The 26478-nt window shown below is 49.2% G+C and overlaps 2 protein-coding genes across 3 annotated transcripts; one reads left to right on the top strand and one right to left on the bottom strand.

Annotated features, from left to right (window-relative positions):
• Positions 1 to 368: 368 nt before the first annotated feature.
• Positions 369 to 7502, top strand: Hnrnpab (heterogeneous nuclear ribonucleoprotein A/B). 2 transcript variants are annotated; one of them, XM_051168445.1, is made up of 8 exons: positions 369 to 569; positions 656 to 902; positions 1654 to 1822; positions 2826 to 2984; positions 3139 to 3270; positions 5684 to 5783; positions 6488 to 6628; positions 6899 to 7502. In XM_051168445.1, exons 2-8 carry the CDS (start codon positions 679 to 681, stop codon positions 6967 to 6969), a joined length of 996 nt encoding a protein of 331 aa, XP_051024402.1. In that variant the 5' UTR covers positions 369 to 569; positions 656 to 678; the 3' UTR covers positions 6970 to 7502. The 2 variants fall into 2 exon arrangements, with proteins under 2 accessions (XP_051024402.1, XP_051024403.1); XM_051168446.1 differs by lacking the exon at positions 6488 to 6628 and having other exon boundaries at positions 372 to 569.
• Phykpl (5-phosphohydroxy-L-lysine phospho-lyase) lies at positions 7121 to 24897 on the bottom strand. The gene is made up of 12 exons (XM_051167268.1): positions 24832 to 24897; positions 24079 to 24232; positions 22618 to 22777; positions 18479 to 18553; positions 17840 to 17927; positions 17647 to 17763; positions 16469 to 16551; positions 16005 to 16230; positions 10015 to 10169; positions 8889 to 9019; positions 7726 to 7794; positions 7121 to 7266 (listed from the first exon to the last, which is right to left on the bottom strand). The coding sequence occupies exons 1-12, from the start codon at positions 24895 to 24897 to the stop codon at positions 7178 to 7180; spliced, it is 1413 nt and encodes a 470-aa protein (XP_051023225.1). The 3' UTR covers positions 7121 to 7177.
• Positions 24898 to 26478: the final 1581 nt, after the last annotated feature.

The raw sequence follows: 26478 nt of genomic DNA, 5'->3' as shown, positions 1-26478 counted from the left end.
GAAGCCAAGATTCGGCTACTTCCTTTGGGGGACCTTGGATTTAGGGACTTCTTCCGGCTCATTCTCCTCTTTTGGGAGGCCAAGATTGTTAGTGTGGGACGAGGAGGGTATAGTGAGGAGGGGATGACAGACTGCCCTGTGACCCCCGGCAGCTTGGGGACATTTCAGGTGCTCGCCCGGTGACCGGAACAGAACGCAGTTCTCCGACTCGCGCGCGTTCTAAAATGAGGACAAAGCCCGCCCGGATCTAGAGCGCGCGCGCGGTGGCAGCCAATAACAAGCCCGGACAATGGTGAGTGGCGGTTCATTTCAGCCAATGAGAACATCGCTTATTGCGAGGTGGTTCCCGGCTCCGGCATTATAAAGAGCTCCACGAGTTGGCATTGTCAGGCGGTGGCACCGCGCGGGACAGAGCTCAGGTCTGGTCTATCAGCAGCGTACGGCGGCGGCCGAGCGAACCTACAGCGTCGGTGGACGCGGAGGAACCCCCGGGGGTGCGAGCGTGAACGCGGCCAAGCCCGCGTCGCCTTCCGCGGCGAGTAGGGCCTCGCGGCGTCATCGGCGGCGAGGTGAGCGGCCGGGGCCGGGCCGCGGGCGGTGGGCGGGAGCTTGGGGAGTGCCGCGGGGCCTGACGCGCCGTCGCCGCTCGTTCCAGAAGCCGCTGCGGCCTGGCCGACCATGTCGGACGCGGCTGAGGAGCAGCCCATGGAGACGACGGGAGCCACCGAGAATGGACACGAGGCCGCCCCCGAAGGCGAGGCCCCGGTCGAGCCCAGCGCTGGGGCGGCGACCCCCGCCGCCCCGGCCGCATCTGGGGGCGGGACCACTGCACCCCCGAGCGGGAACCAGAACGGCGCCGAGGGCGACCAGATCAACGCCAGCAAGAACGAGGAGGACGCGGGGTAGGTGCGGCCGCGGGCCGCCGCCTTTGTTCCGGGACAGTCTTTTGTTGGCGCCACGCGGCGGGGGGATGGGCGGGCGGGCGGCGGAGCGGTGCCAGGCGCGCCCGCCGGTGGGCCCGGGCGCGGTCAGGCGCTTTGGAGTTTTGCAGGAGTTTGCGGGGTCGACCGTGCGGCCCTCTCGGGCTCCGCGCGCGGTGCTTAGACCGCAGCGGGCCTCTTGGGCGGGCGGCCCCGGAAGAGGAAAAGCGGCCGACCGCGAATCGGGCGGCGAGGGCTGCGTCTGGGCTGCGTGGGCGGAGTTGGCGCGCGGCGAGCCGGGCCTAGCCAGCCTCCGGTCGAGGGGCGGAGTCATAGTCTGAACCCTGGGGCGCTCGCGGCCCCAGGAAGCTCGAAGAGTTCTCTGGGACCGGTTTTCGGTAGGCGGGGAAGAACGGAAAGCGAGCTCTTGTAGATTGATGTGTGCAAAACACGCTAATTCAAACTTGAGAGAGGTCATAGGTTACAATCTTTACCCCGTTGTGCCTTTCCCGCAGTGTGGCTATACAATGTCGTTCAGCTGTGAGTTCCAGTTGAGTCGAGGTTGCAGAGTAATATTTGAGGGATTAACTAGAAAAGGGGCGCCATGGCGGACTGGTTCCTGGGACAGTGGCTTCACAAACACTTGCCTGCAAAGTGTATCCAGGGACATACTTATGTAAGAAGATAAAAAATCCATCTGTTTCTAAGATTTGTGACCCTGTCTCACTTTCAGAAAAATGTTCGTTGGTGGTCTGAGCTGGGATACCAGCAAAAAAGATTTAAAGGATTATTTTACTAAGTTTGGAGAAGTCGTTGACTGTACAATAAAAATGGATCCGAACACTGGACGATCAAGAGGGTTTGGGTTTATTCTTTTCAAGGATTCTTCCAGTGTGGAGAAGGTAAGCTGGGGATTCAGCAGCAGTCTCTGTTAGGATTCTGAGTCCCAAGGAACTTGTGCCCTGCAGTGTTAGATGATGGAGACAGGTTTTGAGGGATAGTGCAGGTTGAGTGGGATACATGTGAGGGAGCGATTCCATAGGATTACATTTCACAGTAATTTAAGAGCTTGTTGAGTATCCTGCAGGAGGATACTTTTGGACAGGAACTAGGGTACTGCCTTTGGCCTTCTCTCTCTCTCTCTTTTTTTTTTTTTTTTTTTTTTTTTTTTTTTTTTGGTTTTTCGAGACAGGGTTTCTCTGTGTAGCCTTGGCCATCCTGGACTCACTTTGTAGACCAGGCTGGCCTCGAACTCACAGCGATCCACCTGCCTCTGCCTCCCGAGTGCTGGGATTAAAGGCATGCGCCACCACCTGCCTTTGGCCTTCTTACTACGTCTTTTGTATGTCTATTCATGGGCTTGATGTTGTGCTAAATATTTACTGTAGAGATTAAAAGTTGCTGGGCCCTAAGCCTGGCAGTGGTGGTGGCGCATGTCTTTAATCTTGGGACCCAGAGGGAGGCGGATCACTGTGAATTCGAAGCCAGCCTGGTCTACAAAGGGAGTCCAGGACAGCCAAGGCTACACAGAGAGACCCTGTCTGGGAAAAGAAAAAAAACAAACCAGAAACAAAAAGTTGAAGATTGCTGGGAGGATAGATGTTTTTGTCCAATTTAAATGGGGATGGGACCACAAATCTTAAATCTCAGAAAAAGTGAAGGCAGAGTGAGGAGTTCAGCACTAGATGGTGCTGTGTTCTTGGCCACTGCTACTTTATTGAAAGGGTGGGTCTACAGGTTAGAAAAGTGGGTACAGAGCATGTCCAAAGGCTGATGGGGTTGTGTGTGCCCAGGTGGTGATCTGTGTGGGAGGCTTGGAGAACACTGGGCTGGGAACTCCATTTAGCTCTAGAGAGAAGTAGGCTACTTTGTTTAGAACCTGACACATTTCTGATTTACACACAGGTCTTAGACCAGAAGGAGCACAGGCTGGATGGTCGTGTCATCGACCCTAAAAAGGCTATGGCTATGAAAAAGGATCCTGTGAAGAAAATCTTTGTGGGAGGTCTGAATCCTGAAGCCACGGAGGAGAAGATCAGAGAGTACTTTGGCCAGTTTGGGGAGGTGAGTGTGGCTTGTTTGTCCCTGGTCTTTGCTGGCCTTGCCTGGCTGGAGATTAAGTGGGGTTTTCTCACCTTTCAGTGGTCTTTTCTTAGGTTCTTATCTATTGTGGGGTACCAGAGGGGTTTAAACCTTAACTTTGCTTATGTTTTTACAGATTGAAGCTATTGAGCTTCCAATAGATCCCAAGCTGAATAAAAGACGGGGTTTTGTTTTTATTACATTTAAAGAGGAAGATCCTGTGAAGAAAGTTCTGGAGAAAAAATTTCATACTGTCAGTGGAAGCAAGGTAAGGTGTCATAACTGCCTCACTTGCTCTTGGCAGTGTAGATTAGGTTAGTAGCTTAGACTAACTTGTACGAGCCTTCTAGGTTAGGAGGTGCATGTATAGTGGCACATCTCTGTGATCCCAGCACTTGGCGAGGCAGATCTATGCGTTGGAGGACAGTCTGGTCTCCAAAGTGAGTCCAGGACAACCAAGGCTTCACAGAGAAACCTTGTCTCTTAAAAAAAAAACAAAAACCAAACACACATGTGGTTTGGTCCTTCTCAAAGAGATGCTGGGCTGGCTCCATGGCTTAAGAACGCTGGTTCTTCAGGACCCTGCTTCATTCCTAGCACCCATGGTGCCTCACAACCACCTATAAGCCTATAACCACAGGCCAAGGGATCTGATGCTCTCTGGCCTCTGTAGGCATCACCACACACTGTACTCAGAAGGCACGTTAAAAACTAAAACCAGGCGTAAAGGAGGCAGAGGAAGCCTGGCTTCTGTGACTAGAGCTGCCGACTAGACTCTCTGGTCCTGATTTAGTGTTAGGATTGATAGTGTATGGTCCGTGGGTTATGAGATCTGCAGTGGTTGTAAAGAAATTAGTCTTCTGAGCTGGGTGTGATGATGCACTCCTTTAATCCCAGTATTGTTTTTAAAATTATCTGTATTACCTGTAGGCACGGCTAGCAATCAACTAAGACACAGACACTTGTTATATTTTAAAATAGCCTTGGTTAACCTGGGGCAGGGCAAATATCAATCTTCTAAACTACTTTTTATAGTAGGGCCTCAGACATGGGATCCCTGTCTCAATCTCATGTCATCCGTTTGTAATAACTTTTATCAAGTTACCTCTCATCCATAATCTCATACTTGTTCATGTTTTTTATCTGAGCTGAATTTTCTATCCATGCTGCCAGCCATGTACTTGTCTCTCCAGCTATCCCATGGTGGCCTTCCTTTCTCCTGGAGGCAGTCCTTCCCAGAATTCCTTCCTCTCCTAGTCCCACCTATTTCCTGCCTGGCCCAGGTGGGATAACTTTTTATTAAGCAAAAGGTCAGTCAGAGACAGTAAGCAGTAATTAGCATCAAAATACATCAGACCATCTCCCCAACATCCCAGTACTTGGGAGGCAGAGGCAGGTGGGTCACTGTGAGTTGGAGGCCAGCCTGGTCTACAAAGCGAGTCCAGGACAGCTAAGAATACACAGAGAAACCCTGTCTCCGAAAAAAACCAAGTAAAAGGCAGTCTTCTGGACCTCAGTAGTTATAGTAAGTGGGTTTTCATCTGGACCCCAAGTGGGTTTGTCTTGCTCCAGAGCTTTGCTACTGCTTCTAATTCTTGTCCCATTTAGGCATGTTTTAGTCAACTCTACTGTAGGCAGTGACCTAAAAAGCTTGCTGGGATCCTGTTACCTGCAAATGTGGAGTCCTGTTTCGTGAAGTGGTGTGCTGGTGAAGTCATAGATTTCAAATTGGTTAGGGTTGAAGGTGTGGCTGACTGTAGCTTACTGGAGAACTTGGAGTGGCAGCCAGATGAGCTAGGGTGGGGCTCCAGAAAGGTTCTCTGCCATTCTCACTGGGTTGGGGATTAGGTAGGCAGTTGGGACATTGTTAAATTATTCCACTGGACAATGACTGCTGTCTTTTTTTGTGTGCTCTAATGTGAAGTAGGAGGAGGAGCCTTGAGCCTCTGCGGCAGTGACTGCTACTGGTGGACCTCAGTAAACATCCAAATTCCTTAGTGTCTTTTCATTCAGTGAGATAAAATAGAAAGCTTGACAGGGAGATAATAACATCCTCCCACCCCTCTTTGAGGCAGCATCTCCCTCTGTACCAGGCTACTATCAGACTGAGCTGGGATTAAAGGCATGTGCCTGCCCAGCTTATCTTTAATTTATTTTTTTTAAATGGGAGTGTGTCAGGACTGTCTTTAAAAACAAAGTAGAAGCATTTTTTACCCTCTTGGAAGTTTTCAGGCATAAAAGTGACTGTTGAGATTTAGAAATAAAGCCTATCTCAGTAATTGGCAAAAAATTTTTTTTTAAATGGGAGTGTGTCAGGACTGTCTTTAAAATAAAACCTATCTCAGTAATTGACCAATTTTGGGGAGGTGGGTTTCGAGACAGGGTCTCTCTGTGTCAGCCTTGGCTGTCCTGGACTTTGTAGACCAGAATTGACCAATTCTTAGAGAGGAGAGCGCCAGGCATTATGGCTTCCAACAAAGCCCCATACACTTGCTTTATCTGTAAGGTGTAGGTCATCTTGCCATCCTATTAAGATGAGTATCTTCTGCAAAAAGAAAAGAGTAAAAACCTTAGTGTCCTGCCAGCAAGCAACTGAACATTGACTACTATAGAGGTCTTTGTAGCATTTCAGCCCTGAGCTTGTCCCACAGGCCTTGACCCAGTGTCCTCTTGGCTTTTAGTGTGAAATCAAGGTTGCCCAGCCCAAAGAAGTGTATCAGCAACAGCAGTATGGCTCTGGGGGCCGAGGAAACCGCAATCGAGGGAACCGAGGCAGTGGAGGTAAGTGGAAGCTGGATAAAGACTGTTTCCCTGCCTGCAAGGAGCTTTCTGTGCCTGTCTTGGGATTGCCTCTTGGTGTTCTGTGTAGTAGGGTAGGCCTGGGCAGGCTGGGTGTGAGGTGGGCACAGCTCAGGTGTAGGAATGGTTTTCCTGGGTGGAGGTTATGTGCTTGTGTTGCTGTGGTTCAATGGCTTCATAGAATGAAAGAGCCTTATCTCTCTCTCTTGTGCAGCTTGGGGGCCCCCAGGCCAAGGGGACAATTGCATTGCACTGGGAAGAATGGTGGGGGCACAGTGGGATGTGCTTAGCTTTGTGGCTGTCCTGCGTCTTGGTACACACATACCTGTGGGCAGAAAGGCAAAGCTGTGCCAGGCGCTTAGCTCCTTCCATCCCAGGCCCCTCTAACTCCAAAGCCTGAACTGCATCTTTTTCAAGGCAAAGCTGCCAAGGGAGGGTGGAGGTGACCAGAGGGTGATTTGAGTATGAGTAAGCTTTCCAGTATTCCCAAATGAAGCTAACGGGCGCATCCTGACCTCCTGGATTACAAGGCTGGGCCTAAGGCCCTCTATACCAGAACAGTAGCCTCTTGGCTTCTACTTGAGTTGCCATAGTAACCCCGCCACCCAAAGGGCAGGATTTCCTCCATCCTAGCTCCTGCGTGTGCTAAATGGTCCATGGGCCCCTGTGCCCTGCTCCCCCCACAGGTCAGAGTCAGAGTTGGAATCAGGGCTACGGCAACTACTGGAACCAGGGCTACGGCTACCAGCAGGGCTACGGGCCTGGCTATGGCGGCTACGACTACTCGCCCTATGGCTATTACGGCTACGGCCCCGGCTACGACTACAGTAAGTAGGAGAGGGAGGCCCCATCTACTTCCTCCTAGGGGAGGCAGGTCAGGTAGTTTAGGGGCCAATGGCAGCAGGGACTTTGGAGTCAGACAGGCCTGGCTCATGTGCTGGAGCTACCACATGGAGCTCTAGTTTAGCTTTCTCAGTAAGACGTGAGAAGCTGGTATTAAATTATGAGGATATGTGGCAAAAGCGCCTGGCACTGGGTAAATAAGTGTACATACAGTTAAGCAGTAGCCACAACCACAACCTTGTTCTTATTCCTAGGTCAGGGTAGTACAAATTACGGGAAGAGCCAGCGACGCGGTGGCCATCAGAATAACTACAAGCCATACTGAGGCGGCAGGAGCGGCCGACTGACCGCACACGCTTTGTTTGGACGCGGAGTGAACACAATTATGTACCAAATTTAACTTGGCAAACTTTTATGGCCTGTCCCATGTGCATCTTATTTAAAATTTACCCCAGAAATCACTCTCCTGTTTACTATTCCAGAGCTCTAGTTGTTGTAGGCAGCGTGTGGCGTCTCAGAGGCCAGAGCGGCATTTAGGGGGCTGATTTTATTACCAGGTTACCCTGTTCTAGATTGGAGGGTCTGCTTCCTGCTGCCGCTCTGTAGCCTGGACCTGTGGACCCTGGTTGTAAAGAGTAAACTGTATCTTAGGAAACCAGTGTCACCTTTTTCACCTTTTAATTTTATATTATTTGTGTCATACATTTCCAGTAATGGAAGTGTTAATTTTACTGTACTTTTTGGTACCTCTTGGGAATCTAATGTATTGTAAGGTATTTTACACGTGTCCTGATTTTGCCACGACCTGGATATTGAAGCTATCCAAGCTTTTGAAATAAAAATTAAAAAACCCCCCAAGCCTGGGTGAGTGTGGGATGCTCTTGTGAGACCTTGCCCAGTGTTAGAGGTGTTAGGTGCTCTGGGACTAGGGTCTCCTGTAACAGGGGTCCTTGAGCTGTTATCCCACCTGATCTTTTCAGCTACCATTTTGTGCTCATAGCCTCCATATCTAGAGAATACCTTGCCATGTATTATGCTCCATAGCCTTAGTTTCTATCTAGCAAACACAAGTCCTGATTACCTGGAAGGTGCTTGACTGAGCTGTGCTGGATCCTCAGTGTTTCACAACTTCTTACTTTTTCTTCCATGTCTGCAAAAGTGACCATAGATGACCACAGATCTGCCCTACATGATTCCCCAGTCTTGTCTACCCTCAGTTTCTAGGATTCTTGGAATGGTAGTTCTCTATCTAGGCATATGTCCCACCATTTCCTTAACACAGATGGTCCCATATGTGAGCCCAAAGCACTTGTGTCTAGTCAAGTCACCAACCACTCGTGCTATGTACACAGAACCCTTTCAGAACTGTACCAACTCCAAACATCCACTAGGGATTGGGCTAGTTAACACTGAAGTGATAGGTTCCTTGCTGGCTGTTTTTTGTGTGTTGGGATCTGAGCTTTGTATAACAATCACTTTGGCATATAATTTCTAGTTTAGTAGTTTCCTTAAATAAATTGAGGGAGACCATGGCTGCTCTTGACCTTCTTGAGTGATTTAGAGGTTATGGGGAGAATTTGATGGCAGTCAGCCATTCATTTTAGCCACTCAGCAGCTGAGGGTGCCCTAGCTTAAAGATAAAATGATGTTCCTGTCATTAATATTCAGGATGTGCATAAATGCACAAATCTTATTTTTCCCCTTTTGTCTGCTGCAGAACTTTATAGATGGAGGCTGGGATTAAGGTATGTGCTACTAGTGCAAGGCCTAACGTGTTTTCTTGCATTTTTGAGACAGGGCACAGTTTCTCTATTCCTGGCTGTTCTGGAACTGTAAACCAGGGTGGCCTCCCAATTTATAGAGATCTGTCTGCCACTGCCTCCAAAGTGCTTGGACTAAAGGTCTGTACCACCTGGTTTTTTTGTTTTTGTTTTTGTTTTGAAAAGATACAGTGTAGGTAGTTCAGGATTACCTTGAACATGTGCTCTCTGGCCATTCTACCTACCAAATGCTGGGATCACAGGTGGTCACCACCATGTCCAGCTCTGAATTCCATATTGATACCTGTCAGTGCATGTAGGTAAAGGCCACACTTCTTGAGCTTTCTGATCTAGAAGATACTTGGCTTCTTACAGGCTCCCTGGTGCATACTGGGAGGCTCTAGTTACTGGTCTTGGACAATTTGTAGTGTCCTCTTGAACCCAGGCCCTGACACGTGCTAGGTGGGTGTTCTACTGAGCTTACCTGTTAGAATGTCATCCAACTTTGCTACCACATGTTGTGCATTGTCCAGGCTGAAGCACATTGGAGGCTTGAACTTCAGAACATTCCTCCCAGGGCCATCCGTGCTCACTAAAATACAGTCCTCCTTCAGCCTGCAAGAATAAGACACTTTACCAACAGCCCTTGTTCTCTGGCCAGTTAACTAGTCCCCACCCAAGGTACACCATTCCTTGTGCATAACCTACCACTGTCTTACTACACAGCACTGGGTGTCCTAGAACTTGCTCTGCAGACCAGCTGGCCGTGAACTCAGATCCACCTGGCTCTCATGACAGCTGTTGGTTTTTTTTTTAAGACAAAGTGTGTAGCCTTGGCTAGCGTGGGCTTGCTTTGTAGACCCGGGCTGGCCTCGAACCCACAGAGATCCACCTGCCTCTGCCTCCCGAGTGCTGGGATTTGGCTATCGTTGGCTTGCTTTGTTGACCAGGCTGGCCTCGAACTCACAGCGATCCGCCTGCCTCTGCCTCCCGAGTGCTGGGATTAAAGGCGTGCGCCACCACGCTGGCTTTATCTGACAATTTATAATCTGTGATCCTCATTGGAGTGGATGAGCTGACTGAGGCCAGTTACTATTGAGTAGATAAATTAATGCATTTCACGTAGTGAATAAAGGTTCATTCAAACCCAGGGTTTTTTCTGGTTGGAGTAGGTTTAGTTTAAGGGGGTGGGTGTTTCAGATTGGCTGCTACAGGCTTTCAGCCAAATATAAAGCTGGAGGCTCATTGTAGGCTAGCTACAGGGGGCCCATAGTGTTTCCTATTTTGGGAAGGCAACTTAATTTTAAGAAAAAGTACCTGGAGACTAAATAGTCTGCCTCTTCAGTTGCTGGTGTCCTCAGGATATCTTTGATCAAATCCACACCAATGAAGAGCCCAGTGCCCCTGGAGGAGGTGGTGACATTACAGCCAAGGTCCTTGCCTTTCTGTTCTGGTGTAATCCCCTCCCCTCCCCACCCCCCTTGGTGTGGGATGAAGGTCTTCAGAATCCCAGTTCATTTAGAGGGTAGATGTAGACATTCCAAGGTACGAGATGGAACAGTGCTGAACCCCTAGCTGGTATTTTGGTTAGTGTGCCCCTAGAATCTTACCTGACATCTCCAATGATAGGATGCTTGGTTTTCTGCTGGCTGAGGTGCTCCATTAGGAAACTGCCCACATTGGTGGCATGAGCTTGGAGCTGTTCTGTTTTCAAGACATCCAGGACTGCCAGCCCCACAGCACAGGACACCGGGTTGCCTCCAAACTAAGCCAGGGGATGGTAATGTCAGATGCTCTGCCAAATGGACCATAATCCATGGACTTGCCACAAAGACAATTTTGGGAAGGCCACAGGCCCAAATGTTTTGTTTTGTTTTGAGACAGGGTTTCTCTGTGTAGTCTTTGCTGTCCTGGACTCACTTTGTAGACCAGGCTGGCCTGAAACTCAACAGAGATCCACCTGCCTCTGCCTCTCTGAGTGTTGGGATTATAGGCATGTGCCACCATACCTGCCTTAGGGTTGTCTTAAACTGGTTTCCTGGGGGTCCTTATGAGCTCTACTTGTCTTCCTGGGTCTTCAACTCAAGCCATGTATAAGAGGTGAGAGAGCTAGTCCAGCCCCTTCTGGCCTCTGGACACCAAGCACACTCACAGAACACGAAGACACACATGGGTAAAATGCCCCATACATGAATCTTTTGAAAAAACAAGTTGAAATAGTCTGGGAATTTGGCTCAAGAGTTTCTGTCTACATAGCAGTGGTGGCAAATGCCTTTAATACCAGCACTCAGAAGGCAGAGACGCATTCAGATTGAGGTTGAGTCCAGCTGGTCTACAGAGTGAGTTCCAGGACACCCAAGGCTCCACAGAAACCTTGTCTCTCCCACTTCCCCTTCTGTTTTTTTTTTTTTTTTTTTTTTTTTTTTTTAAAAGATAGTTTCTCTGTAGACCAGGCTGGCCTCAAACTCACAGAGATCTGCCTGTAACTGTCTCCAGAAACCCTGTTTTCAAACAAAGTAGGACCTGGTAGCAAACACCTTTAATGCCAGCAACACTGGAGGCAGAGGCAGGTGCATCTCTTGAGTTTGAGGCCAGCCTGATCTACACAGTTCCAAGCCAACCAGGATTGCAAGACCTCCTTTCAAAAAGTTTGTGTGCACACCCATGTGGGTGCAGAGATCAGAGGTAAACATGTCCTTGGATATGGATGTTATCAGTAAATATCCTGTTTGTGAGACCTGTCTCCTGCTAGGACCTAGGGCAGACCAGTTAGACTATGCTGGCTGTCCAGGAATCTAGTCTCTGCCTTCCTAACTCTGAGATGACAAAACTGTGCTACTAAGCTGGCTTTTTACTGGGTTCTGGACATTGGACACTCACCTTGTACTTCACACAAAATTAGATAGTTGGGGCCATCTAAAATATTTTTCACATACTTTTTTGAGGTAGGGCTTCAGTGTGTAGCTCTAGTTGGCCTATAACTATGCAGACAAGGCTGGCCTAGAACTCAACAGTCTGCCTGCTTCTGCCTCCTGAGTGTTGGTTTTAAAGGCATGTACCGTCACATTTGGTTTCATATAAAGTTGTAAAAATGAGCAGGGCATGCTGGTACAAGTCTTTAATCCCAGCACTTGGGAGGCAGAGGCAGGCAGGTCTCTGAGTTTGAGGCCAGTCTGGCCTACAGAGTGAGTCCCAGGACAGCCAGGGCTACACAGAGAGATCCTGTCTTGAAAAAAGAAAAGTTAAAAAAAATAAATAAATAAATCTCGGGGTTGAAGAGATGGCTCAGTGGTTTAGAGCACCACCTGCTTTTCCAGAGGTCCTGAGTTCAATTCCCAGCAACTGCATGGTGGCTCACAACCATCTATAGCGTGATCTGGTGCCCTCTTCTGCAGATAAAGTGCTCATATACAATAAATAAATGTTGAGATGGCCAGGGAGCTCAGTAATTAAGTGTTTTAAGTGTACCAAGTAACACGGTGGTACATGCATCTGTAAGTTTGGAGTTTAGAGCTAGCTTGGTCTACACAGTGAGTTCTAGCTTGGCCAGGGATACATAATAAGATCCATCTTTAAAAAAAAAAGAAACTCAAGAGATGAGAAGGTGTTAATAGTATATATTAGCAGGAAACTAACCTTAATTCGATAGGTATCTTCCACATAGAAACACACAGGCAGACAGACAAATGCATATACACAGAAAAAATTTTTCTTTCTTTTGGATTTTCGAGACAGGGTTTCTCTGTGTGGCCTAGGCCATTCTCTTGTCAACCAGGCTGGCCTTGAACTCACACCAGTCCTCTTGCCTCTGCCTACCGAGTGCTGGGATTAAAGGCGTGTGCCACCACGCCCGGCTTTATTTATTGATACATAGAAATTTTCACAAGCACTAGCAGCTAAAGAATGAAAACAGCTGGAGAGATGGCTCAGAGGTTTAAGAACACTGTTCTTCCAAAGGTCCTGAGTTCAGTTCCCAGCAACCACATGGTGGCTCACAACCATCTATAAGGAGATCTGGTGCCCTCTTCTGCCTGAAGGCATACATGCAGGCAGAACACTGTATAAGTAATAAACAAATCTTTAAAAAAGGATGAAAGCAGGCCAGGCATGGTGGCACTTTAATCCCAACACTCAGGAGGCAGAGGCAGGCGATCACTTGAGTTTGAGGCCAGCCTGGTCTATAAAGTGAGTCCAGATGGCCAAGGCTACACAGAGAAACCCTGTCTCCAAAAACTAAACCAAAAAACCTCACCAAAGCAAACAAAAAGAATGGAAACCGACACAAACCATTATTCCACAGAAGAGGGAACATGTGGGTCTTCACTAGGAAGAGTGCTGTGGAGAGAGGCCCAGCAGGTAAATGGCCAGAGCTAAAATAGAGTATCCCTCTCTAGAAAAACCAAACAAACAAAACTCTAAAAATCATAGAGATGCCTTACAAAATCTGAATTTGGGGAACAGCATGTCAAAACCACATGGATCACCATTTTTTAAAATCTTTGACAAAAAGTATTGAGCTGAGTGGAGGCGCACACACTCCTGTAATCTTGCTGGCGCTCAACTGGGACAGAAAGATCCCATCAGTTTGAAGTCGGATGGATTGTGTATTCAGTACCAGGCCAGCTAGGGCTTCACAGTAAAAGCCTATCACAAAACAATCCCCAAACAACAAGTATGGGTGAGCTGTTTTGAACTGTGAACAGCTTGGGAACACATGCCATTATCTTCTGAAATAGAGTATGGGCATGCCCTCTGGCCTACCAGTTCGACTTCTGGGTTAATTTGTAACTGATCTTTTGCACATGGAGAACAGACTGTTAAGAATTTTCACAGAGCCAGGCAGTAGTGGCTCATTCCTTTAATCCCAGCACTTGGGATGCAGAGATAGACGGATCTCAGGGAGTTCAAGGCCAGCCTGGTCTACAAAGTGAGTTCCAGGACAGCCAAGGGTACACAGAGAAACCCTGTCTTGAAAAATCAAAACAACCAACCAAACAATGTTTACAATAGCCCAGAGAACAGCCTCAAAGCACATCAGCAGATATGAATGAGTCAAGTGTGGGTGTCATAAAACAGGGAAAACCAGAGTGACAAACAATATAAATGATTCTTGGTAATATGTCAGGCAAAAAATAACCCACAATGTCCCAAGAGTTAATGTGCATCATGAGAGGGTTCAAGTCAGGTCAAAAAGCAACTAGGGTTCAGAATTAAGAGTTAAGAGACAAACACCAGGATAGATGCAAGGTAGAGTCAGGATCCTAATTTTTTATCTGAGGCAAAAGCATCTCATGAGTTTATCAGTAGAGGTGAGGTGGTGGGGTAGCTCAGTGGATTAAGGTTACCTGTTGCCAGGCCTGCTGGACTGAGTTAGAATTTCAGAACTCGTGATAGAAGGAACAAATGACCCTTCAAAGTTGTCTTCTGACTCTCACACATGAGTAGCCACACATGCACTCATAAACAAGTAAATACATGTAAAAGCCTTAACGAAAATAACCAAGTACCCAGCTAACTAGAGGGTGGTACACAGACAAGGGCTGGATTTAGCTTATGCATTAAGAACCAGGTTCCGCCCTATTGGGCCAGGAAACAAGCCTCCCTCCACAGCTGGCTAGCCACTGCTCACCTACAGACTTGGCTCCTGACTTCTCTGTCTCCTCTACTTGTCCCTTGACCCTGTGTCCATGTCCTGTTTGGATGTCCCTTCTGGTGTCACAGCAGACCATGACATACCATGCCTACCAACCTAGGCTCTCCAGAGTTAAAACATAGTCTAGGAGCGTTTCTTGCCCTGACATGAAGACCACCCAGGCCAGGGGCTTTCATTTGGGCAGAAAGTGGTGTCTACCGAAAGCACCAGATCAGACATCACTTCCCTTTCTTAGAGTGACCCTCACTGCCTGTCTGACATCTTGCCAAATGCTGACTTCCTTAAAAATTCAAACAGCTGTTTATGGAAGTCCTAGTGAACACTCAACTCCTTTCCTTCTCTGGGCTGTTTTCTTCTCCACATCCACAGCCAGAGATTTTCCACAGGGCATTTCAGTCCTCACCTCTGAGAAGGAAAGCTTTCTTGGGAGCCAAGGTAGCTCAGGGTTAGGCATTTGCGTGGCACTAAGGGGCCGGGGTTTGATCACTACCACTGAAACAAAAGACAGAGGTAGCAAAGCCAGGCTGCACACCCCTTACATAGTTTCACTGTCTTCAAGGTCACTGACTGTGATTGCAGGAGGCTCTGGCCAAGGATCTCATGCACCCACCCAGCACCTGCTGCCACTGAACTGGGTGTGTGAAGGCCCTTTCCCTCCATGACAGGGTGTGGACCTTGTGTCTCCCACACTGACTTTTTTTTCTCTGAGACAGGGTTTCTCAGTGTAGTCTTCTTGGCTGTCCTGGAACTCACTCTGTAGACCAGGCTGGCCCTGAACTTTGCCTGCTTCTGGGATTAAAGGCATGCACCTCCATGCCTGGCTTGGTTCTTTAGCTTTCTTTCTTTTTTCTTTTTTGGTTTATTTTTTGTTTATTTTTTGTTTTTTGTTTTTCCGAGACAGGGTTTTTCTGTGTAGCCTTCACTCTCCTGGACTCACTTTGGAGACTAGGCTGGCATAGAACTCACAGCAATCCACCTGCCTCTCCCTCCCAAGTGCTGGGATTTAAGGCTGGTTCTTCAGCTTTCTGACTCTAGCTAGCATCTGCCATAGGCAGCTGCTGCTGGAAGGAAAGGGATTCCTGCATTCTGTGTGTTTTATACAGCCTTATCTGTGACAGCATTTGGATTAACAATTTTTTTTTCCGAGACAGGGTTTCTCTGTGTAGTCTTGGCTGTCCTGGACTCACTCTGTAGACCAGGCTGGCCTCGAACTCAGTGATCCACCTGCCTCTGCCTCCTGAGTGCTGGGATTAAAGACATGCCAATTTTGAAAGATGTTTTACAGTATTTGAAGAAAAAAAATCTGCCAGGCATGGTGGCGCACACTTTTAATCCCAGCACTCGGGAGGCAGAGGCAGGTGGATTGCTGTGAGTTCAAGGCCAGCTTGATCTACAAAGCAAGTCTAGGACAGCCAAGGCTACACAGAGAAACCCTGTCTTGGGAGAAAAAAAAATCTGACCCACCCAGGCCAGGTGAGATAGTACACACCTTTTTTTTTTTTTTTTTTTTTTAAAGATTTATTTATTTATTATATGTGCAGTGCTCTGGCTACATGTACACCTGCATGCCATAAGAGGGCACCAGATCTCATTATAGATGGTTGTGAGCTACCATATGGTTGCTGGGAATTGAACTCAGGACCTCTGGAGGAGCAGTTGTTGCCTTTAACCTCTGAGCCATCTCTCCAGCCCCACACCTTTAATTCTAGCACTTGAGAGGCTGGGGCAGGTGGATCCCTGAGTTTGAGGCCAATTTGATCCACATAGTGAGTTCTAGGCTAGTCAGTGCTACACAAACAAAAAACCTCCCCTGACTAGTGCTTCCCAGAGGAGGGCATTTCAGAGTCCTTCAGGCTGGGCACAGGGATAGCCCTGAAGTCTTAGCTGACTAAGGATATGGCAGCTGATTGGCAACTAACAGAACCCTTGTCCTGCAGCTTTACTCACCGTGTTGAAGTATTCTACACCCGTGGCTTCAAATGCCCTTGACACAGCTTGGGTAGTGGCCATGCAGGCGACAGGGTGACCATTGCCGATGGACTTGCCCATGGTGACAATGTCAGGGACAAAGTCTTCCCCCTCCAGCTGGAAGGCCCAAAAGTGCTTGCCTACTCGGCCAAAACCGACCTGGATCTCATCTGCCACAAAGAGCCCTCCGGCCCTGCGTATATGCCTGTGGAGGACAGATGGCGAACATGGCTGTGGTGAGGTGACCAGGAGTTGGAAGTCCTGAGGTGTTGAGTCCTCACCTTGGGCATATGGCTGGCCTTCCCTGGGCCACTATTTCCTTAAGGGTTTGTTTCAGAAACTTCTGGCCATCAGGCCAGGCTATAGTTGGAATTTGGAATTGACCTCAGGAAACCCAATTAGAGCCTACCCTCCCCCTGGGCAGGGCCTGGCCGTCTACTCACTCTGCCACCTGGGAGAAGTAGCCAGCCGGGGGAATGATCTGCCCGCCTACACTGGGCAGAGACTCAGCGAAGAAAGCTGCAATCTGTGGATGAGACAGAGGGCAGTGCCTCTTTGGGTGCTATGTCACATCTGGGGGTGTGACTGACACCCTTTTGATGCCTAAGTCCCCTTGTACTTGGGCTTGCTCCAGTCATCTAAAGTCACTTATGTACCCCAGCCTCCACCTCATAAACCTTTTCTTCCCTGTCCCCATGTGGGCCAGCACCAGTCTCACCCTGCCTAGAACAAAAATGTGCCTTCATCCTTACCTACACCGTCCTTTAACATATCTTGCCGACACCCACTGTCTCATGGCTGTCACATCTGAGCCCACTTCTTGTCCCTTGCTACTGCAGATGCTGTCTTACGTCTTCCTGTTTTTCATATTGCCCTCAGGAAGATTCTTCAATCCAGCACTGAGGTCATATCTGCCCAGCTTAAAGCCCTTCGTCCGTGCATGATTTCCCCGTAGTGCTCCCCCTTGGCAAGGCCCATCTGGCACACTGGACAGTTGATGGAATGGGAAATTGCCTTTTGAATTTTTTTTTTAATGTATACAGCGCTCTGCCTGCATGTACAGAAGAGGGCATCAGATCAAATTATAGATGGTTGTGAGCCTCCATGTGGTTTCTGGGGACTGAACTCATGACCTCTGGAAAAGCAGTCAGTGCTCTTAACTGTTGAGCCATCTCTCTTTTATATTCATTTATTTTTGGATTTTTGGGACAGGGTTTCTCTTTGTAGGCCTGGCTGTACTGAACTTGCTCTGAGTTTCAAACTCAGAGACACACTTATGTCTGCCTCCTGAGTTGGGATTAAAGGTGTGTGCTACCACACCAGGCTTCTCACCTTTTTACTTTTTAAAAAAGTCCAGGGCTGGAGAGATGGTTCAGTGGTTAAGAGCACTGGTTGCTCTTATAGAGGATCTGGGTTCAATTTCCAGCAACCACATAGTGCCTCACAACCATATGTAATTATAGTCCTGGGGATCCAGTTTTTTCTTCTAGCCCCGAAGGGCACTGCACACACATGGTACATAGACGTACAAGTAGGCAAAACACCCATACACACAAACTACTAAAATAAAAATTATTTTGTGTAGGGTCTCATTAAGTTGTTCAGGTCAAGATGTGGTTACCTTCCTGCCTTTCTCCTGTGCACTGCTGATCACACGTTTCACCTCACTGGCATAGGCCTTTGCTGGATCAGGGTGGTCCTCCCGGTAAGGGCCTCGGTAGGTGTCTGGGAGAGGAGCCTGTAGGGAGAGACACTGCCATGTCATGCAGGCTTGGGGGTGGAAACTGAGCTGTTGTGACGGTGGGGGTGCATACCACATGGACCCATTCCTTCTGGCCATCCAGGTCCCGGAACTTGTAGGGACTGATGTCAATCAAGGAGCTCAGGTGACCGTGATAAGCACTAGGGAGAAGCAGGATGTGGGCTTAGGTCCTGGCAAATGGTGGCATTTACTCCCTGGCCTAGCCCTATCTACTCTCTGCCACTGTTGAAGGCAAACAAAGAGCAATCTTTCTGACTCAGGTACCAAGCCCTTGATCTGGGGATGAGTCCAGGCTTGGAGCAGCTTCCTGCAAGGCCGATTGCTGGCATGTCACAATTCTAAGCATCTGACCACCCTGGATCAGGTTTTTCCTCTGTACAGTTGGGATGGAGGGTTATAATGCATCTCAAATCTTAACTCATTTCTAATGCCCTTTGGTCTCTGTCTCAGTCAGCTGAATGTCCAAACGCTGTGGGGCTGATTTCACTCCCCAGCTGGTCTTTCAGAAAGGGCTGAAGACGAGGCCTCCAGGGAGGTGTCATCAGGGTCTGGTTTGCATGCCTCACTGGTTCTCAATGTCCCTGCATCCTCCTCCTCTGTCCCCCTTAATGCCCAAGGTCAGAGCCTCACAGACCCCTAGCGGGCCTGTGGAGCCCAGTTCTGGAGAAGCAGGGCTGTGAGTTGTACTTACTGGTCTAACACTACGACGTCCTGGTGTCCCGTGTACTGGCGAGCCAGTCTCAAGGCCAGGTCATTGGCTTCTGACCTGTGACAGAAAATATGGGATGACTTAGAATACCACTCAAGCACTTCCCAGGGAGAAGGGGCCCTTCCAGCATTGAGAGCATTCTCGTGACACCATTCCCTTGGCAAACATCTAGTGCTTTCTGTGCATCAGGAGCAGGGATTAAAGGCGTGCACCACCATCAGAGCCTGGCTCTGATACGTCCATCTTGAAAGCCGCACAATGAAGACAGAGTGATCATTTCTGTAAGCGCCAACACCGCCCAGGGTGCTGAGGGAGACCCAAAGGAGGCTCCATGTAGGTAACTGGGGGGTCATGGAGTAAACTGTTCTCAGAGTGCTGTGTTGAAGCCCTAACTCCTAATACCTCAGAATGAGCTCTGTGTGGATGAGGCCTTGAAACAGGTTAGTTGAAAGGAGTACTTGGGGCAAGCCTCCCACCCATCTGATTGCTGTCCATGTGAGAAACGAGCTGGCTCCCCAGATACAGGGACATTTGCACAGACCCTCTGAGGTGGACGGGAAGGCTGTCAACGGCTAGGTAAGGACTGAGGCCTCCATGGTGCTGGAACTCCAGCTTTCAGAACTTTGAGAAAATGCATTTGTTTTTCTTTATTTTATTTTTTGAGATAGGATCTCTCTACAGTGCCCTGGCTGTCCTAGAACTCACTGTGTGACCAGGTGGCCTCAAACTCACAGAGATCCGCCTGTCTCTGCCTCCAAGTGCTGGGATTAAAGGCGTACGCCACCATGCCTGGCCTGAGAAAATACATTTCTATTGCTTAAACCCCAAGTCTGTAACTGTTTGTTGTGGCTGCCCTAGCCATCCATACAGTGAGGTCAGTGATAGATCCACAAAGAGGTAATACTTGCCCTAAATCCCGAGAAGATTCTAGTTCTCCAGAAGAGAACACACGGGTCCTGTTCTGTTTGGTATGGTCAGGCAACCGAGGGACGAAAGCCAGCATAGGAAATGGGAAGCTATGCAGCCACACTCCTAGAGCCGAGGTGGAGGAGGAGGAGGAGGAGGAGGAACTCTCATTTTAGGAGGCAGCCTGGCTGTTTCTAAGGGAATGAGGTGGGAGTGAGGAGGCCCTGCAGGCTGCGTGCCTGAGAGCCACGGGGATGACCTAAGAGAGATCCTGGGGGCAGATTAGATAGGCCTGTGGGGATGGGGCAGGGCATCACAGAGAAGCAGTGTTGTGATCTTACCCAGGATTGGTAGAAGGCAATTCTTTAAGCATTATTTTACAGGCTGGGTGAAGTGGCAAACACCTGTAATCTCAGCATTTAGGGAGGCAGAGGCAGGTGGATCTCTGTGAGTTTGGTGCCAGCCTGTTCTACAAAACAAATCCAGGACAGTCAAGGCTACACAAAGAAATCCTGTCTGAAAACAAACAAACAAAAAGCATTATTTTGGCTGGGAGGTGGTGACCCATGCCTTTAGTCCCAGCACTTGGGAGGCAGAGGCAGCTCACTGTGAGTTCGAGGCCAGCCTGGTCTACAAAGGAAGTCCAGGATAGTCAAGGCTACACAGAAAAACTGTTTTGAAAAACAAAAACCTTTATTTTACTTTTTTTTTTTGGCCTGGCCTAGAACTCACTAGGTAGACCAGGCTGGCCTTGAACTCATAGAGATCCACTTGCCTCTGCCTCCCAAGTGCTGGGATTAAAGGTATGCGCCACCATGCCCAGGAACAGACAATTCTTGGTTGTTTTTGAATATATGAAGTTGGAGATAACTCAGATGTCAGATGTTCTACTTAGAACCTTAAGTAGAAAACATGGGAGGCATCTGGGTTTTAAAAACCTTTTATTTTTTAATGTAAATGTGGTCTATATGGCGGGGGGTGGGGCGGGGCTGGGGTGGTGGGGGTTGGGTTGTTTGTGCAGTGCCAAAGGAGGCCAGAAGAGGGCACTGAAGTAGAGTTTAGGAGGTTGTGAGCCACCTGATGTGGGTGCTGGCAACTGAAGTTGGATTGTCTGTAAGAACATCAAGTGTTGTTCTTAACCACTAAGCGCCTCTTCTTGTTTCAATTAAAAGATGTATTTTATGTGTATGGGTGTTCTGCCTGTATATGCATCTACCTGACATGTGTGCCTGGTGTCCATGAACGTACCATTGGAATCTTTAGAAATGTAGTTATAGAGGGTTGTGAGTGGCCACACAGGTGCTGGCAGTCAAATCCGGGTTCTCTGGAAAAACAGGCACTGCTCTTACCTGCAGGCCATCTCTCCAGCTCCAATGTCTGTGGGTATTTTTTTGATACAGATTTTTGAGTCGCCAGCACATGGGTGCCATTTATTTCCAAGCAGATAGATGAGATCAGAGGGGGGAAAACCGAGTGGGACCTGTCCCATAGAACACAGCAGGAGTGGCTCTGGTAGCTGGTAGACACCAACTCTGTCAAATTGCTGAGAAACAGGTCAGGGAGCAGAGAGGTCACAGGACTTGGAGACATGTCACTGGAGTCCACACAGAAGGACGACAACAGGACCTGCCTTCCTGTGCTCAGTTCCCTTTCCTTTACAGGGGTTCTAGTCTAGGCTCTTCTAGCTCCTAGGGGATGGAAAAGCCTTGTGCACACTACGTCAGTGCACTTCCTTACCTGTGAAACGAAGAAGGTAAATTCTACTTCGAAGTTCTCCAGGAAACTGAAGACTTAAGTGGCAATGTCACCTGTGATTGTTACTCTAACCCAAATGCTATTTGTTGGAATCTTCTCTCAAGACATGTGATCATCGTCCTAACTCTGTCATCACTGCCACTCCTAGTGCAAGTGCCCAACACTAGCCACTCTTGCTCTCCCCATCCTGATAGCATGACCTTCCTGACTAAAAACTAAAACCCTCAGAGGGGGCTGGAGAGATGGCTCAGCTGCTCGTCCAGAGGACCTGTTTTCTTTTTCTTTTCTCTCTTTCTTTCGTTCTTTCTTTTTTTTCCAAGACAAGGTTTCTCTGTGTAGCCTTGGCTGTCCTGGACTCACTTTGTAGACCAGGTTGGCCTTGAACTCACAGTGATCCACCTGCCTCTGCCTCTCAAGTGCTGGGATGACAGGTATGTACCACTGTGCCTGGCTCAGAGGACCTGTTTTCAGCCCCCACATGTCAGATCACAACTGCCTATAACTGCAGTTCCAGGAGATCTGAAACCACCTTCTGGTCTCCACAGGGCATATGCACATGGTGCATAGACATGCTCAGGCAAACATGCAACACATATGAAAAAGAAACATCACTCATCAGCACCAGAAAAAAAAAAAAAAAACCCCTCATTCCCAATGGTCTATAGCTTTCTAGGTTTATTTTCTTTGAGATAGGGTTTCTCTATATAGTACTAGCTGTCCTGGAACTCACTCTGTAGATCAGGCTGGCTTTGAATTTACAGAGATCCACCTGCCTCTGCTGAGATTAAATGTGTGCACCACCACTGCTCGGCTTCTAGTGATCTTAAGATAAAAACAACTTCTCCCGCTTGGCTATGGTCCTGGATCCCTTCCCAGGGTCTGCTCACTCAACCTCTCAATTCAGCAAGCATTCCTTGCCCCTTCACAACACAGGGCCTTTGCCCAGGCTGTGCCAGGAGGTGACCAACCTTGACAAGAATACTTATCCCAGAGTGACCGCACCCTTCCTTCCTTCTCCCCTGACTACCACCTCAGGAGCCTTTAGCATCTACATGCTACATGGAAGCACAGTCAAGTCGGGTCCCCCACTGCTCCTAGGCCTCCTCTGTATTCTTGCCCCAGAAAAGGACCCTTCGATGATTTCACATTTCTCTGCTGGACCACTTTATGTTCTTAAAGCTTGCTGAGCCACCTGAGGGCTGAATCCACCAGGAGGAGCTAAACCCATTACTTTACTAAGCCCCAATGTGCCTGGAAGTTAGGGGATGGTGTCTTCTACAAAGGAAGAAACTGAAACCAACAGAAAAAGCTCCAGGGTCTACAGGGTCTACAACTGGGAAGCTCGGCGAGCCTCGTCCTGAAGTCGCCCCCAACCCTGCCACTTCACAACGCGGTGCCCACATGGATGCCTTTCTTCTTTGAACTTGTTCTCAGAAGGATGTTGGCTGCTGTTCACTTACCCAGAATTCAGGAAATAAAACACAGAGAGCTTCTCCGGCAGGGTCTCTGATAGCCTCTGAGCATAGTCCACGATGTTGTCATGCAGATATCGGCTGTTGGTGTTGAGCACCAGGTTCTGTTCATGTGCAGCTTGGACCACGATAGGATGGCAGTGGCCAACTGCAAGAGGGCCACCTCCATCACATGACTGACTCCACTCAGCCAGCCCCCCCCCAGGCCCCCCCCCCAGTTCATCTGCAAACCCGTCCAGGTGAGATGAAGTTAGTGCAGGCAAGGTGGAAAGAGGGGAGCTAATGATGGGGGTGGGGGTGCCCAGAGATGGTGGTCCTGGAATGGAAGGTCTCCAGAGAGATTCGACAGGTGGTCCTGTAGAAATGTTATCTAGAAAACCCATGGTTTTAGGTGTTTTGAGGCCCTCAGCTGGAGGGGGACTGCCGACCACAGTAACAGAACAGTTGGTCAGAGCTCACCACATGCCAAGCATGATCAAAGCAAGTTAACAGTAATTAACAATTATCCAAAACACCTGGAGGTGAGTGGCTGTTGATTCTTATTTACTGTCCGATGAGCGACAAGGCTCAGGGTTTTTTCTTTTTGTTTGTTTGTTTTGATTTTTTAAAAAATTTATTTACTTATTATGTATACAGTGCTCCGCTTGCATGTATGCCTGAGTGCCAGAAGAAGATATCAGATCACATTATAGATGGTTGTGAGCCACCATGGTTGCTGGAAATTGAACTCAGGACCTCTGAAAGAGCAATCAGTGCTCTTAACCACTGAGCCATCTCTCCAGCCCTTGTCTTGTTTTTTGAGACAGGGTTTCCTCTGTGTAACCCTGGCTATCCTGGACTCACTTTGTAGACCAGGCTGGCCTCAAACTCACAGAGATCCTCTTGCCTCTGCCTCCTGAGTGCTAGGATTAAAGGTGAGAGCCACCAGCCCGTGGGTGTTTTTTTGTTTATTTGTTCGTTCGTTTTTGAGACAGAGTCTCTCTGTGAAGCTCTGGTTGTCCTGAAACTTGCTATGCCGACCAGGGTGGCCTTTAACTCAAGAGGTCCACTGGCCTCTGTCCCCTGAGTGTTGGGAAGAGTACTGGATTTTTAACCTTTATCTGCCTGCAATGTGCCTTTAACGCAAAGCCTTCCTTTCCTTCATCAGCTCTGGGAGCCCCGGTAGGCTGAATTCATTACTTGAGTTTTCTCTAGCCCTTGCAACAGTCAATAGGGGTGAAGGCCCGTGGTGATGACCCTGTACAGGGCCAAGATGATCATGCTACATTTGTGGTCATGGCTGGGCTCTATGCCCAGCTTGGACCCTGCTCCCTGAACCTCTGATTCCGGCCTGGTTTAGCACAGCTGTGATGTGGGGCCTTTTCAGGCGACTTCACAAAGACTGGGGGGCCCTCAAATTTATGGCCTCAGCCGCCTCTCCTACCTCACCAAAGGCACCGTCATACTGACCATGAGCCACGTTGTTGATACAGTCCAGGAACTCTCGTCCGTGCTCATCGTACAGGTACTGCCCTTGGCCTCGGATAATCTTAACAGGATCCTCAGGAAAAAAGAGTCTGCAGGAAGAGCTGTGGGGACAGGCGAAGAATTGGGCCAGCTCTGTCTGAAGACCCGAAGTGGGGACTCCCCTGGTCACAGCCTCCTTCACTCTGCCCGGTTCTAGAAAGGACAAAAGCTTGCAGGACAAGGTGTGACTGTCACTTCTCATTCCTAAGAGAGCAGGACAGGGGCAGAGAGTTGCTGAGACAAAACTCTTTAAGCCTTGGTGGCCCTCTCAGTTGTGCTTGCACACACCAGTTCCTTGGGTCCTGGTGAAAGAGGCCTCGGAATGGCTTCCTGAAGAAAAGCCCCATGTTAGGAGTTGGACTCAGCCCGGAACTTCCCAGTGGCCCCTGCTGCCTTCGATAGTGGTGGCTAGGTCTAGTTCTAAACTCCAGCCATCGCCTCCTCTCCACGTGGCACCAAGGATTCCCCTCACAGGCCAAAACCAGACTTCCTCTAACCCTGCCTGTGACAGGACTGCCCACCCCTCCGGTAAGGCCCAGTTCCTTAGGCTGCCAGGGGCAAAGCCCCGGTCCTCCTCCTCGGGGCAGGGGACGCCCCTGAGCCGCGGGGTGTCCCACAGTGGCTTCTAGTAGGCTGAGAGGGGAGGGGAAGTCAGGGACTCGGAGCGGGCGCTATGCGCGCCTTCCAAGCCAGCACCTGGTACCTGAGCAGCCGGTGTCTCAGGTCCAGAGTGGCGGCCTTGGCGCGAGGGTCCCCGGCCATGGCGCCGTGCTGTCAGTCGGTGCCAGACGCTACGCGCTTGGCCCTGCCTCCCTCCCGCCTACGTCAGCTCTGGGCGGGGCTTCAGTGCTGGCCCCGCCCCCAGGAGCTCCCCACCCTGGCGTTCAATTAATTATTCAAGCAACCAGCGCGCACCCTCGCTTGCATTTCACGCTGTAGCTCACGGATACTCTGCGCTGGTTCAGGGTCGTACCTCACCCTTCTCCCCTCTACCCTTGAAGTTTTTCTCCCAGAAATGTGTCCCCAGGTCGTCGAGTTGAGCGGGACTTTGGATTGCGGCTGGGCACGCTGGAGCAAGTCGCTCTCTCTGCGCTTAAAACGTGACTGACGCCCTGTGAGGTCGTAAACCTCCCCAGACCGGTGCAGGAGAGCTCTGGGCCACTGCTGGGGCAGACCACGGAGGTCACTGGAGATTCATGCCAGGGACAGGCAAGGTGAACTTGGACATGTGGCTCCGCGAAGAGACTCTTGCAGTGAGCAGATAGGAAGAGAGTTGGAAAATTTCCGAGTCCTTCCTTATGTACTGTTCAGGAAACAGGCCCGGGGGTGGGGTGTGCGGTTGGTGGGGGGCAAAGAGCTTTGCTACCAGGCACACAATAGCCTCACTGCAGAGGTTGGACTAAAATAAGGTCTCCTGGACTCCTAGCACACTGAGTGACAAGAGAACTCTGCGGTCAGGGAGTTGGGAGGGCAGAGATACGCCCTCGGGTGTTGAGCGCTGGGACTGCCTGCCTGGATAAACCCTGGAGCAAAGACTTGGGACAGGCGGGGCAGTCTTGTCCACATGCCAGTCCTCTGCCCAGGCCCTCCGTTCTCCAATAGCTCATTTCTTTTCTTCCCTACAAAACTGCAAAATGCTGACAGCACGTACTAAAGAACAACCTTATGGAGCTGGAGAGATTTCCGGGCTCAGTGGTTAAGCACACTGCCTGCTCTTGCAAAGGACCCGGGTTCAATTCCCAGCACCCAGAAGGCAGCTCACAACTGTCTGCAACTCCAAGATCTGAAACTCTCACACCAACGCACATAAATTAAAATCAAATAAAAAATATTTTAAAAAAAGAACAACCTTGTATACTTGCTTTTTTGTTTGTTTAATTGTGGTAAAATATACATAAAAAACAAGCCATTTTGAAGGGTACAATTCAGTGGCATTAGTACATTCTCATAGTTGCATCCTGTCGCTGGCACCCAGCCACAGAGTCCTTCCATCTTCTCAAACTGAGTAGAGTTTCCTGTTGTTAACTGCAGAACTACCTAAGAGCCCCTCTTCCTGCTCAGAAAAGGCCTGTCCTTCCTGCCCCTGGCCCCGTACTAAATGTCCTCTTGTCTATTTTCTGTCATTTGCCCTTCAAGGCAACATTGCAGGGACAAGAGGGCATAGGCTGAGAGGACCCGGGATGAACCTGAGAAAGATTTGGATGTGGGGGCAGGGCGGAGCATAGTGGTGCAAATTTGTAATCCCAGGATTTGGGAGGCTGAGGCAGAATTGCAACTTTGAGACCAACCTAGGTTATGCATTGAGACCCTTTCTCAATGAGCAAGCAAGCACACCTACCCACA

This window comes from Acomys russatus, chromosome 25 (genome assembly GCF_903995435.1).
Source record: "Acomys russatus chromosome 25, mAcoRus1.1, whole genome shotgun sequence".
Lineage (NCBI taxonomy): Eukaryota > Metazoa > Chordata > Mammalia > Rodentia > Muridae > Acomys > Acomys russatus.
The sequence above is the reverse complement of the archived record's forward strand: the minus strand, read 5'-3'. Positions and strand labels throughout refer to the sequence as shown.